The sequence below is a fragment of the Erythrolamprus reginae genome, chromosome 2, assembly GCF_031021105.1.
Source record: "Erythrolamprus reginae isolate rEryReg1 chromosome 2, rEryReg1.hap1, whole genome shotgun sequence".
Lineage (NCBI taxonomy): Eukaryota > Metazoa > Chordata > Lepidosauria > Squamata > Dipsadidae > Erythrolamprus > Erythrolamprus reginae.
The window spans coordinates 205,474,301-205,487,458 of NC_091951.1; the positions used below are offsets into that span (position 1 = coordinate 205,474,301).

The following is a 13,158-nucleotide window of genomic DNA, read 5'->3' on the forward strand; positions in this document are numbered from 1 at the left end:
CTAAAGATGATGGTTTGCTAATGAAAGGGAATGTTTGTGTATTGATTCTTGTGCATAGGTTTTAGAGATAGTAAAACATTGGAGCAAATCTCCTAGGAGTGCAGACTCATTTCCACATAAAACATGTTGTGGCGTGTCTAATCTGTCTGTCTGCCTGCCTGTGTTCACTGGCATCAGTCTCATCCACTCAGCCCATCTACCGGAGTAGAATGGGAATGTATGAGCCTGATAAAACCATCCTCTCCCACACTGAAAAGATGCTCACATTAAAAGAAAATGCAGTCTTTTTTCCATTGTAGAGAAAGACAATGCACCACAGGCCAGTGTGTGAAGAGAGTTCCAGCCATTCATCCTGAACAAGTGAAGTAATTTTTAGGCTTAAGGTGCAAAACGTAGTCTTTAAAGAACACCAGGGCATGCCTTATTTCTTTTGCTACCACCAGCAGCACTTTTATAAAATAATTGCAGGGCTGGAAAACTTACTTTAAGAAGCAGAGATCAAGAGAATTGAACAGTCAGAGTTGTAGGTGTAGTTCAGATGGGAAAGCATGTTCAGAAGTGGAGCTTAATTCCCTAAATACTGCAAGTAGCCTTGACAATATGAGCTTCCTTTCTATGGACCAGTCCCTCCCTCCTTCATTTGTCTTAATTGCCTTGCATTTATAGTTAGTGAAAAACCTTCACAAATATTTAAATATTACTAGGATTTATTCATTCATTTATTTATTCATTCATTCCATTTTTATGCCGCCCTTCTCCTTAGACTCAGGGCGGCTTACAACATGTTAGCAATAGAACTTTTTTAACAGAGCCAGCCTATTGCCCCCACAATCCGGGTCCTCATTTTACCCACATCGGAAGGATGGAAGGCTAAGTCAACCTTGAGCCGGTAGTGAGATTTGAACCGCTGACCGACAGATCTACAGTCAGCTTCAGTGGCCTGCAGTACAGCACTCTATCTGCTGCGCCACCCCGGCTCTACTATTTCCAGTGGAAAATATGAAGTCAGGTTTTGGAGTGACTCTGGAAGTCCTGATTAAGTTTCCCTTGACCTCATAGATCAAGGGTGTCGAACTCACGGCATGAGGGTTGCATCCGGCCTGTGGGGTACTTAGATCTGGCCTGCAGGGCTGCCCTGGAAACAGTGAAGGACAAGCCCATGATGCTTCTGCCAGCAAAAACGGACTCGCAAGTGCCATCTTCACTGGCAGATCGTTGTGGGAGGCTGTGGCAGCCAAAAACAGAGCTTGGGAGCTGGCAGAGTGTTTGGGCCACCACAGATGCCCCCAACAGGAGTGACATCGAGCTGGCCACATCCACCCTAGCCCCCCTGAAGTCAAACCCAACCCTGATGTGGACATCAATGAAATAGAGTTTGACACCCCTTTCATAGTCAGTATTCATTTCTAACTAATGGTTACATCGTTTACCAGGCTCTGGTGTTTCAGCCTTGGAACTCTGAGATTAAAAGTAGGTAGGAGGGAACAATTATACATGAAAGAACAATATTTAAATGCTTCTAGATTGGCCACTGAAGACTTTAAATTGAAAGATGATTATGAATCTAGACATAGTATGTCTATCTGTGCTGCCAGGCTTGGGGCCATTAAACCCTAGCCCCTTGCCTGACGAGTGTAGTATGTCTCGCTATGTGAATGGGAATGAATGATTGCAAAGATGAATTTTATATGGTAAAAGTGATAAATAGGTTAATATGTCCATATATTTATATATTATCTGCAAATACATGGCTAAAAGGCTTATTTAGAGGTTCAGCTGGTATCTGTCAACAATTTTTTTTTTTCATGATGGGCTATATGTCTTGAGCCCAGCGTACAGTTCATGAGAACTAAGAAGTGTGTTATTTGTTTCCCTCTGAATTGTTTGTGTCTTTGTCGTCATAGTTCCCTCTAAGCTGAGCAGTGAGCAATCGCTCACTTAAAAATCATCATCAACTCAGAGTTTTCCAAACCTGCCCAGAAGCCGAGAGGGAAAGAGTGAGAGGGAAGGAGAGAGAGAGGAAGAGAGAGAAACAGATAGAAAAAAGAGAGGAAGGAAAAGAGAAAGAAAAAGAATGAGAGTAAGGAAGAGAGAAAGAAAATCAAAATCTAGTTTGAAACTAGCTCAACTATTTCAGTGGCATTTTGATATTGATAGAGTTGTCCTATTATGAGCTCACTGTTATAGACACACAGTACAGTATTTTATTTTGAAATTCTCTGAGGCAAAACAGGGTGGGTTTTTGTTTGTTTGTTTGTTTGTTTGTTTATTATTTCTGTGCCACCCAGTCCCGAAGGGACTGCCGCTCAGACACTATACTTTTCCGCCCACCCCCCAAAAAAATTAGAGGGAACATTGTTTGTCGTAACCTCAACCCTGTTTCTTCCAGCCAGCGCTACTGTGTATGCAATGCCCCATTGGTGCGCCAGTTCCGGAACCCTGACACCATCTTCATCTTGGCTTTTGCCATCATCCTTCTCAATACGGACATGTACAGTCCCAGCGTCAAAGCAGAGAGAAAGATGAAGCTGGATGACTTCATCAAAAACCTGCGAGGTAAAGCAAGAACCCTCTTTTAAAAAGAGTCTTTGGTGCTGTTGTTTCTTTGCTTTTCTTTCAGTTCCCATGTGGAATGTATAGTATGTCAAGGGCAGACTAGATAGACCATGAGGTCTTTTTCTGCCGTCAATCTTCTATGTTTCTATGTCATTCATTGTTCTCTTCAGTCACTATTTATGTGCAATTTTGTGGGAGCTCAGAAAATTGTGAACTGATTAAAGGCACCATTCATTCACCATTCAGTAAAGGCACCATTCAAAAAGTGTTTAGTTTGGGGTTTTTTTTCCTTTAGAAGCGACTCAATATTAGTGGATGTGGAAAAAATAATAAAACAAAAGTAAAGAATAAGCAAATTATGATATCATTTTTGCAAATGACATCAAGCTGGGTAGGAGAGGTAATAGATAACATCTTAAGGAACAAAATCGCGATTCAAAATTATTTCTGAAGGCTTGAACATTACGCCGGAAGCCCAGCAATCTCTTCCTTGTTCTGAAAGCTGAGATATATGCTTGCAGGTTTATAGATAAGCTTGGTAAATTCTCTAAAGTTAGAGAGATGCAAAAAAAAAAAGGTTTGCAGCAAAAATAGGACATTGGTGCCATTAATGACTGCAAATGTTTAAAATGATAAGAAATTAATTATATGGTGAGAAAAAAGTTGCAGATTCCAGATTTCTGCTTGCTTTGGTCCAGAATTTATAATACCTAGACATAGCTTTCTGTATTTTAATACAAGCTACTCATAGCTTTTGGTATGAAGATAGCAAGACAATGGCATCTTAAATATTGCCTCTCCATTTTCTTTAGAGGTGACTCAGCAATAATGGACTATGAAAAAAATAAGAAAGTATAAATAAATAAGAAGCAAATTATTATAATAAATGTGCAGATGATTTCAAGTTACGGGAAATAACTAACGCCTTAAAAAACAAAATAAAGATTCAAAATTATTTCAAAAGAATTTAATATTGGGATAAATCTAAGAGTTATTCAATGAAGATAAATGTAAAGGTGTTCATCTGTGTAGGAAAATTCAGATGCAATGGTACAGGATTGAAGAGAACCTGTTTGATGGCAGTGTATGTGAGAAAGTCTAGAGGTCCTAATGGGCCCCCCAACTGTATATGAGCCAGCAATGATGCAGTAGCTCAAATGATTTACAATCTTTGGCAGCATTGAATTCAGATTGTGAGTTGTAATGATACCTTTGCGCTCTGCACTTGGAATACTGTGTTCAGTTCTGGCCACTGTGTTTTGAAAAGGACATGAAGAAGCTGAAGCGAGGAGAATTATCAGGACATTAAGGTGTCTGGAAACTACACGTACAGGAATGTTTAGCTTCTAAAGAAAAGTCTGAAAAATGGAACAGATTATTCTTCTGTGGAAATTGGAGATAGAACAAACACTTAACTGGATTTTTTTTAAAAAGAGATTAGGGTGGATATTTGGAGGAATTCCTGATAGTAAGTAATTAAGCAGCTCAATATTCTGTCTGGAACAGTAGTGTTTTGCTGCAGGCTTTCAAGAGTGGATGGTCAGCAATATTGGATTATTTATAAGATTCCTTCCAACTCTCACTTTGTATGATCATATGTAACTCATTACCATGAGCAAAAAGACTACCAGTTAAAATGGGAAGGAAGTACAACATGAGCTCTGTGGTATTATTTATTTCAAAATAGAAATTGACATTGTTTCATCAAATGCTTTTTTAAGGATTTCTATACTTAAGATCAATTTGGACTAAACGTAATAGCCAGAATATTGCAGAGTGAAGAACAGCTTTGGTTAAGAGACCTCTGCTTTTCATAACAGAAAAGGTTGCCCAGATCATGCTTCTGGGGAATGCATAGGACCTAGAATTATGTGGATTGTGAATAAATGTTGCCCATGGCTGAATTGGATAGGATTATGATTATTATATTTGGTGGCATGGTCAGTTAGGTGTTTAAACTGGATTTGGCATTTTTATCCACCTAGCGAATCCTTCCCAAGGACCTGAGATAGGCAGGTGTTGTTTGATGATGTAAAAAGATGTAAGCTATTTCAAGAGAAGCTGCCTTTGCAATTGCCAATGATGTTCAAGAGTTAGCTGCTGCAAGAATAACACACAGACTGACATCGCTTATCTCAAGCAAGAACTGATGAGACAATAAAATAGTGAAAATAGTAGAAGTTCTCTGGGACTTTAAAATTCAAACAGTCAGGCAGGTAACTGTCCCATAACACCCCAGACTTAATATTTGTTGTTAAGAAAGACAAAAAAGCATAGATAGTAGTTGTGGCAGTAGCTGGAGACAGAAGAAGAGGAAAAGGAACTGGGGGTGAGGGTGTTACAAAAAGACCTACAAACAGAACAAAGTAAGCAAAGAAAGAATCAATAGTAATAGGTGCCTTGGGGGCAATTCCTGAAATTTACGTTAGACTCTTTGGTGGGAGTATATATTCTCACAGTTCCCAATATGGGAATTATAATAGCCTATCAGTGCCGTTGTAGCCTTTGAAAATGATAGGTGGATTTATTTTGAACAGTGTGTGTGTGTGTGTGTGTGTGTGTGTGTGTGTGTGTGTGTGTGTGAAAACATCTTTTTTGTCAATATGTAATATAAGGTGGCAATGGGCAGAGTTGAGGTAAATGACGTAAAACCAACACTTATCGTACAGGTCACTCATTTTCATTTCCTTTGTGGCAATTGTTGCTCCCTTTCACCTTTTCCCCCTCTCCTTCCCTAGTGATATGCTGCCCAGGGCCTGTTAGATAACTCTTGCCAGGAATCTGAATGAATTTCTTGCAGAACTCCATTTTTTAAGCTAGGCTGAGGCATAAGGCCGTGACTGGCTTAAAAGGCCTAAAGCCATGATGGTGAACCAATGGCACATGTGCCACAGGTGGCACCCGGAGCCATATTGGAAGGCACGCAAGACTTTGCCCTGTGTCAGCTCCAGCATGCATGCGCTCCCTGGCCAGCTCATTTTCGGCCTTGGGAAAAGCATGTTTCACCCTCTGGACACTTCAGGGAAGCTTCCTTAAAGCCCTGGAGGCAAAAAAATCGGCCAGTGGAAAACCAGAAGTTCAGAAAAATACACTCCTGGTTTGCCGTTGTGCTATTTTTTGCACTCCAGAAGGTTTAGGGAAGCTTTCTGAAGCCCCGGAGTGCAAAAAACAGCACAATGGGCAAACAGGAAGTGCCTTTTCCCAAACTTCCTGTTTGCCCATTTGGGCATTTTTTCATGTACCAGGCTTCAATAAGGCCTGTGTGCATGTGTGGGGGAGGGGAGGGGTGTGGGCATCTCCACGCATGCTAGCACACTCACACAAACCCCTTTTGGCACACAAAACCAAAAAAGATTTACCATCACTGGCCTAAGCCATACAATATATATGGTTACAATATTATTAGTCAGACTAAATGTGGCCTTTCTGTTCTCTGTTAACTCCCTCTCTTGGTTTCTTTGCCAGGGGTTGATAATGGGGAGGATATTCCCCGTGACCTCTTGGTAGGGATTTATCAGCGGATTCAGAGCCGAGAACTGCGCACCAACGATGATCACGTTTCTCAGGTCCAGGCGGTCGAGCGCATGATTGTGGGCAAAAAGCCGGTGAGTGGGAGCTGTGTCCACGGGGGGTTGGCTGTGGTTTGCAAAGAGAGCTCTCCCAAGCGCTTTATTTTCCAGCTCTGCTCCCAGCATGTTCTTCCTCTCTATCCCACCAGGTTCTCTCTCTGCCCCATAGGCGCCTGGTGTGCTGTTGCCAGCTGTATGAGGTCCCCGACCCCAACCGGCCCCAGCGGCTTGGCTTGCACCAGAGGGAAGTCTTCCTCTTCAATGACCTCTTAGTGGTAAGGTCAAGGGTGGTGAGGGAACTCAGCTTCTTTGGGAAGAGACAGAGTTGGGAAAGTTTCCATCTTATAATGCAAAACTTTTTGAAAAGCCCAGGTGATGAAAGGCTTGGAAGAAGATGGGCATTGTCGAGAAGCAAAGGGCCTAGAAAAGCTCTTGTTTCTATCAAGTGGGGGCATATCCTGGCTTGTCACATGGGGGAAATGCTGAGAGTGTTTCAATGCTGGAGATAGATTGATGGATTAGAATAAATGAAAATAGGCTTTCTGGTAAAACTGCATTCTGGCAAGGGACGGGACTCTTTGCGGAGAAAATATCTCTCTCTATATATACATAAATGAAACTTTTAAAAATTCACTCCCATTTGAAAGGCATTTGACCGGTAGTACCATCATGGTGTTATAAAAGTAATTCAAAAATTAGAATTTCAACGCTGTGTCTGATAGAGGGGTCAACGAGCTTACACCATGGAGCAACATTCCATTTTGCTCTGAAAATGTGTGATGAGTTAGACACTCATTTTGTATAGTTTATGACTAATGTGAGATGGAAATACTGGATTGACTAAAGCAGCACTTTAAAAAGAACAGTTGCTAGAATCAATTGTGTCCAGACATATGAGAGGAGATTTCATTGTACTTTAGTATTACATAAATGTATATGGTTTTTTTTTCCAGTGTGTTCTAGATTAGAAAATGAGGCATGGTGGTTGACTCGTAGTTCTCTTTCCTCCCTGTTGATCCTCTTTTTCCCCGCCATCAACCCTTTGTGTGGCCAATGATATTTAGGTGACAAAGATTTTCCAGAAGAAGAAGATCCTTGTGACCTACAGCTTCCGCCAGAGCTTCCCACTTGTCGAGATGCAGCTACAGCTCTTTCAGAATTCCTGTGAGTGTCCCTGCTTGAATTCCCAACGGAGAGGCCTTTAGTCACCTCTCTCTATGGGCTCCATGATATTTACTATCTGCTCCAATTATAATTTATCTCCTTTTCCCCATCTCAAGCCTTAAAGTCCCCTTTAAAGAAGGCTTGTTGGCCCTTCAGTGCCTACTACAGCAACAACAGATGTATTGGATCCCCTACCTACCCAGAATTTTCTTGCCCTGTGCTTTCCAGGCAGGCTGGGAATTCGACCCAAACTAGCCTGGAACTGTCCTGCTGGCCCAGGCACATTCATCTTCCCTGCTGTGGGCCTTTGCTATTTGCAGTTAATTACCCTTCATTCCTTCATTCTTGGAATAGCCCAGGAATTCAGGAATAGCCCATCGCTCTGGCCCATTTCATGAATGCCATCCTGGTTTTGCAATGGGCTCCTCGTCACCCAGCACCTGACTTTCTTCCAACCAGATTACCAGTATGGGATTAAACTACTCTCAGCTGTCCCCGGTGGGGAACGAAAAGTCCTGATCATCTTCAATGCCCCCAGTCTGCAGGATCGGTTGCGTTTCACAAGCGATCTAAGGGAGTCCATCGCTGAAGTGCAAGAGATGGAGAAATACCGCGTGGAATGTGAGTGAGGAGCTCCTGTGGTCCAGATTGTTATTACAAGGAATACATTTGAAAATGGGCAAGTGCTTTGAAAGCGTAAAAGTGAGGTGGGAACATTGCATAAGCTTCCTTTAATCAGAAGTCACTGCCCTTCCATGTGGGATGATATTTCACAAATATTCATGGTACAGTGGTACCTCTACCTAAGAATACCTATACTTACAAACTTACAATCTCCTGGGAGGAAACAGGGCCAGGAAAGGTGGGGAGAAGCCTCCATGGGGCCTCTCTAGGAATCTCCTGGGAGGAAATAGGGCCAGAAAAAGTGGGGAGAAGCCTCCGTGGGGCTTCTCTAGAAATCTCCTGGGAGGAAACGGCCAGAAAAGGTGAGCAGAAGCCTCCGTGGGGCCTCTCTAGGAATCTCCTGGGAGGAAACAGGGCCAGAAAAGGCGGGGAGAAGCTTCCATGGGACCTCTTTAGGAATCTCCTGGGAGGAAACAGGGCCTCCACCCTCCCTGTGGTTTCCCCATTCGCACGCATTATTTGCTTTTACATTGATTCCTATGGGAAAAATTGCTTCTTCTTACAAACTTTTCTACTTAAGAACCTGGTCACGGAACGAATTAAGTTCGTAAGTAGAGATACCATTGTACTTGTGTCTATTGTTTCCACATGTAGTCTTTGAACTGCATCATTATTAATCAGAAATGGGGTCGCTCTGTCATTCTAGCCTGAGGCACCATCCTAAGGTCTGTAAATAACCCGTCTGCTTCTGTTTTCTTTTTCCATCACAGCTGAGCTTGAAAAGCAGAAAGGAGTAATACGCCCCAACGCCTCCCCGTCTTCTGGGCCCAAGGACACCGTGAATGGCACCCTGACCCGGAGCAGTCTAGAAGATGCCTATACTATGGGAGAGGGCCTGAAGAGAAGTGCCCTCAATAGCTCCCTGCGTGACCTCTCTGATGCTGGTGAGGGCCAGGGGTTCAGGACTCTAGGTTCTCTCTATGGCTCTAGGAGAAGAGACCGTGGGAGGCTCGGGGCTGGGATGAAGATCAGGAAAGAACCCGAATTTCTCAATTTATGCTGAGGAGAACCTATGATGAATGTCACCAGATTCCACGGAACGGAAAAGTGTGGCAAGAATGTAGCAGATGACCTCACCAGTGCCCTGGAGGCCTCTCTAGGAATGCAGGTGGAAATGTTTAGTTGCCCTTCTGGTATCCAGGTTCTGGGTTCCAGAATTTGAGCCAATATATACATGTGACAGAACCTTCCGGTTTGACAGTTCCTAGACTGTATTCCTTTAGGTTTTAGATTGAGCGTGGAAAATTATTTTGGGGAAGTCAAGGGCCACAGTGAGCAGAGCTGTGGTTCTTGTCTAAATCAACCGACTTGAGATTTTTTTTTTTATTTTTCCAGGATTGGCAGAGGGGGATTTAAAGTGTTCTTAATATTTGACACTATAAAGAGCCTCTTTTGTAGTTAACTATGAATATACGTACGCTACCTCAAAATGGTGTGTTCCTGTGCCACCAGGTTTTGGTAGCATTTGTGGGCTTTGTGGGATCCTGGCTGTTGATTGGCCACCTTGTTGTTTACTTCAGATGCTCTCTTATGAACAAGAGAAATCCCTGCAAGTAAAAAAAAAATAGGGAGAAATTCAGACTGAACCTTTCTCCCTTGGCTTCCTAGGTTTCTACTTGCAGGAAGATTTTGCATGAGGGGAGCTTTGCAAGATGGAGCACCCATCACCACCTTTAAGCTGGAGCAATGCAGCCAAGGAAAAGGTTTTAGCACTTGAATTTGTTAAAACTGGCTCTGTCACAGCTCTCTTAAAAACCCAGCTCCATTCAAACTTTTAACTTAATTCCATCCTAGAAATCAGTTCTTATCCCCCAAAATATAATTGTTATGGCTCCCTCCACTGGCTTAAAAAAAAAGAGAACACCCTTTTATGTCTGGAAAAAGATTTCCACCATTGAACTCTCTTCCATAAAGCTGACTCGGGAATAAGAAATCCCCAGGATTTTGGAATGTAAGACGTTATCAAATAGATGGTGAATGGATGGATGGATCTCTTTCTGTCTTCCAAACCTTGAGTGAGGAAGAAGTGTAGTTGCACTCTTGAGTCTCAGGAGGAGTGCAGAGGTCGGGGGTGATGGGTGCACGCTTATTTGTGTACCCCAACCTGAGTAATTGTACCGCAGTAGAAGAGGCCTGCTCTGTACTCAAAGGAGGTGAACAAGGGCAGGGCACTCTGTTTCCCTCTTTCCTTCCGCTAACTCTGCCTTTGCTCTGCTGCTCTGCTTTGGTGGGATGGGATTGTGGGGGGACTTTCTTTCCCCCTCGCTTACAAAATCGGAGGATTGACGTAACGGGGAAAGGGTGAAGTTCAGGTCTCGCTAATCCCTGCTCTGTTGCAGGCAAGCGGGGCCGCCGTAACAGCGTGGGATCCTTGGACAGCACAATTGAAGTAAGTGGGCTAGAGGGAAACCAGCCCAGAAAGGGGTGGAGGAGGGAGGAAGAGGGGTGCAGGTGGGGTCCCCCTGTCCGCCTCCCGCTTCCTGCCTTGCAGCTTCTGCCTCTTCTTTTCTGTCCACCTCCAGAGGGAGGTCTGAGCATGTGAGTCCTTCCCTTGCTTTGGGAGCCTCGACTCCCTTTCCCAGAGCTCTTTTTAAAAAACCTTTAATTTGAGCCAAGCCTGCCTGAGCCAAATCTCGGGAAGTCCAGACTGTTGGCCTAGGCTTCGTAGACGCCGCTTTGTTTAATGCCCCGTCTTTCTCTTCCCTTCTCTTCCTCTTTCTTCTGCCTTTCCACCCTCGTCCCTTGTGTCCTCCAGGGGTCTATCATTAGCAGCCCACATCCCCACCAGAGGGCGCCACCACCGCCTCCTCCAGAGGAATACAAGCCCCAGCCTCGCCCCCCTTCGAATTCATCTTCCTTCCTGGGCTCTCTGTTTGGCAGCAAGCGCGGGAAGGGCCCCTTCCAGACTCCACCTGGCCAGGTCTCGGCATCCTCCTCTTCGGCCTCTTCATCTCACCATCACCTGCCTCAGCACCACCCACATCACAGCCACCCCTCCCTCCCAGATGGCGGCCAGTCTAAGCTGCAGGCGCTCCACGCCCAGTACTGCCATAGCCCCTCCGCCCAGCCCCCGCCCCCCTACCCACAGCAGCCCCCTCCCCCTCAGCAGCCAGCACCGCCACCACCACCCCTGGCCCTGCCCTCCAACCCTCTTCCCCCTCAGATGCAGCGCTACCACCACTCCCAGCAGCCTCCTCTCTCGGCTCCCCCTCAGAAGCAGGCAGTGCCCGCTTTCCCTACCCCACAGCCCCACCACCACTACACTCTCGGCCGGCCCATGCAGCAGAAGCGGCTCCAGATGGCGGCGGCGGCTGCTTCTCAGCACCCTCCCTTCCCTCATGGGCGCCAGCCCATCTCGCCGCTGCCCCTCTACAGCCCCGCCCCACAGCATGCCCTGGCCCACACGTACCCCCAGCAGCTGCATCAGTCGGGGGTCAGCGGGCAGCACACCCTGCACAGGCAACAGGCCCCAAAGCACTTTATCTTCAGCCATCATCCCGCCCAGCTCCTACAGCGGCCCCCACCCCCCTCCGGCATGGGGCCCTATCCTGGGCACCACGGCCATCCTCAGCCCCACCACAGCCAACCCCCAATGCCCCCGCCTCATTCTCCCATTCCCCCGCACCCTTCATACCCACCTCTTCCCCCTCCATCGCCCCACACGCCTCTCAGCCCCCACTCTCCGGCCGCTCCTACGTCCCCTCTGACCCAGCACATGCCCATGCACCAGGGGGGCCCTCCACCCATGCCTCCTCAAGGGCCCCCAAACCCCAAGCCTAAGCCGGTCAACAGAATCAGCACCGTGGTGTGAACAGCTGCCGCCACAATGGGACTGATAGCAGATCTATAAATATATAAATAACAGAGCTTGGGGCCTCCCCTGTTCCAGCTGAAGCGATGGGGAAGGATGGAGGTCAGGAGGGTGTCTAGATTTTACGGCCATTCCCTTTCCTCCTCCCCACTCCACATCCCATCCCTCTTTTTCCTAGGATCAGAACTGAGAGAGGGCATCCCTTGGAAAGGAAGAAAACCTGGAGCTGCAACACCGCGCGTGGCCGGAGGGGGGTACAGCTTCACACGGGCTTTGCTTTGGGGAGCTCTGCCTCTTTCTCTCTTCCTGGCGGGTCCTCTGTCCCCGCTCCTACCATCTTTTTCTGAGCATCTGTGGACAGCGTGGTAGCTTTGTGGTGACCGTGGATGGCAGAAGTGTAAGCTGCGGTGTTTCGGGGAAAGCAAGTGTCTGTCTGTGTGGTCTTAGGAGTGTGGCCAAACAGGTAAAATTTATCATCCCAACTTTTAGTAACATTTGTGCATTTGGGGGCAGCAAGTTCTTTTCTGATAGCATCATTTCACAATGGGGTGATGAGGAAGGAAAGGAAAGGAAGGATAGAAAGAATCAGTCATGATTTTGCTACATGCTCCCATTGTCAGAAATGGGCAGAGGTAACCATGCTATCTGTTGTATTGGGATACCTGCTAGTCTCCCAGGCAATCTTGCCCAGTGTGGTGGTTTTCAATGTGCAGAGGAAGCTGTACTTTGTATTTTCTTCTCCCCAGAAAGCACTAATCCAAACAAGAGTTTTCAGAAGTCTCTTTTCTTCTCTCTCTCTCTCTGTCACTGGCTCCAAAATTTGCTGATTAGAAAAAAAGCTTTGTATTTTTAAAATTTTAACAGATAAGCAGATAAGTATCTGTGGCTTCCTTCTATGTGTCATGTTTAAACTGCAAATGACATTTATAAATCCTGCTTTCTAGTGGTAATTTTTACTCAGAAAAATGACTGAAGAAGAATCTCTCATTTTTATCTGATTTACCCCCAAAATAATATGCATTCAGTCTGATTCACCCACTTTTTAATAGGTCCCGTGGACCATGAACTCACTTTTCCTCGTGGCAAACAGCTCTGTAAATGCAGAAAAAGGTACAGAGTTCTAAAGGCCTTAAATGAAATTTTGGGGCTACGTGAAATGCTTTGTTCATTGCCAAGTTCTGCAAAGCGGCACAGGATTTGTGTATGCAGAAGTAGTACAGCAGGAGCCAGGAGTTTAGCCCTTCTCAAGCCTGTCGTTTTCCCCTTGCAGCTCCACATCACCCTCCGTTTCCCCCAATGATCTGTCTTTATGTGGGGAAAAGCAGCCACTTCTTGTAGAACAGTGTTTCCCAACCGTGGCAACTTGAAGGTATC

At 45.5% G+C, this 13,158-nt stretch overlaps 1 protein-coding gene across 9 annotated transcripts in view; it reads left to right on the forward strand.

Moving 5' to 3' along the window:
* IQSEC2 (IQ motif and Sec7 domain ArfGEF 2) overlaps positions 1 to 13,158 on the forward strand; it is a 198,857-nt gene that overhangs the window by 183,703 nt on the left and 1,996 nt on the right. For 7 of the 9 annotated variants that reach the window (XM_070741428.1, XM_070741432.1, XM_070741434.1 and 4 more), the window contains 8 exons: positions 2,390 to 2,556; positions 6,022 to 6,161; positions 6,275 to 6,400; positions 7,190 to 7,289; positions 7,749 to 7,910; positions 8,684 to 8,857; positions 10,313 to 10,362; positions 10,729 to 13,153. In XM_070741428.1, the coding sequence (XP_070597529.1) occupies positions 2,390 to 2,556; positions 6,022 to 6,161; positions 6,275 to 6,400; positions 7,190 to 7,289; positions 7,749 to 7,910; positions 8,684 to 8,857; positions 10,313 to 10,362; positions 10,729 to 11,784 (1,975 nt within the window). In that variant the 3' untranslated portion in view covers positions 11,785 to 13,153. Of the gene's footprint in view, positions 1 to 2,389; positions 2,557 to 6,021; positions 6,162 to 6,274; positions 6,401 to 7,189; positions 7,290 to 7,748; positions 7,911 to 8,683; positions 8,858 to 9,581; positions 10,397 to 10,728; positions 13,154 to 13,158 lie in introns of those variants that run through there. The other 2 variants (XM_070741436.1, XM_070741435.1) reach the window with 2 other exon arrangements.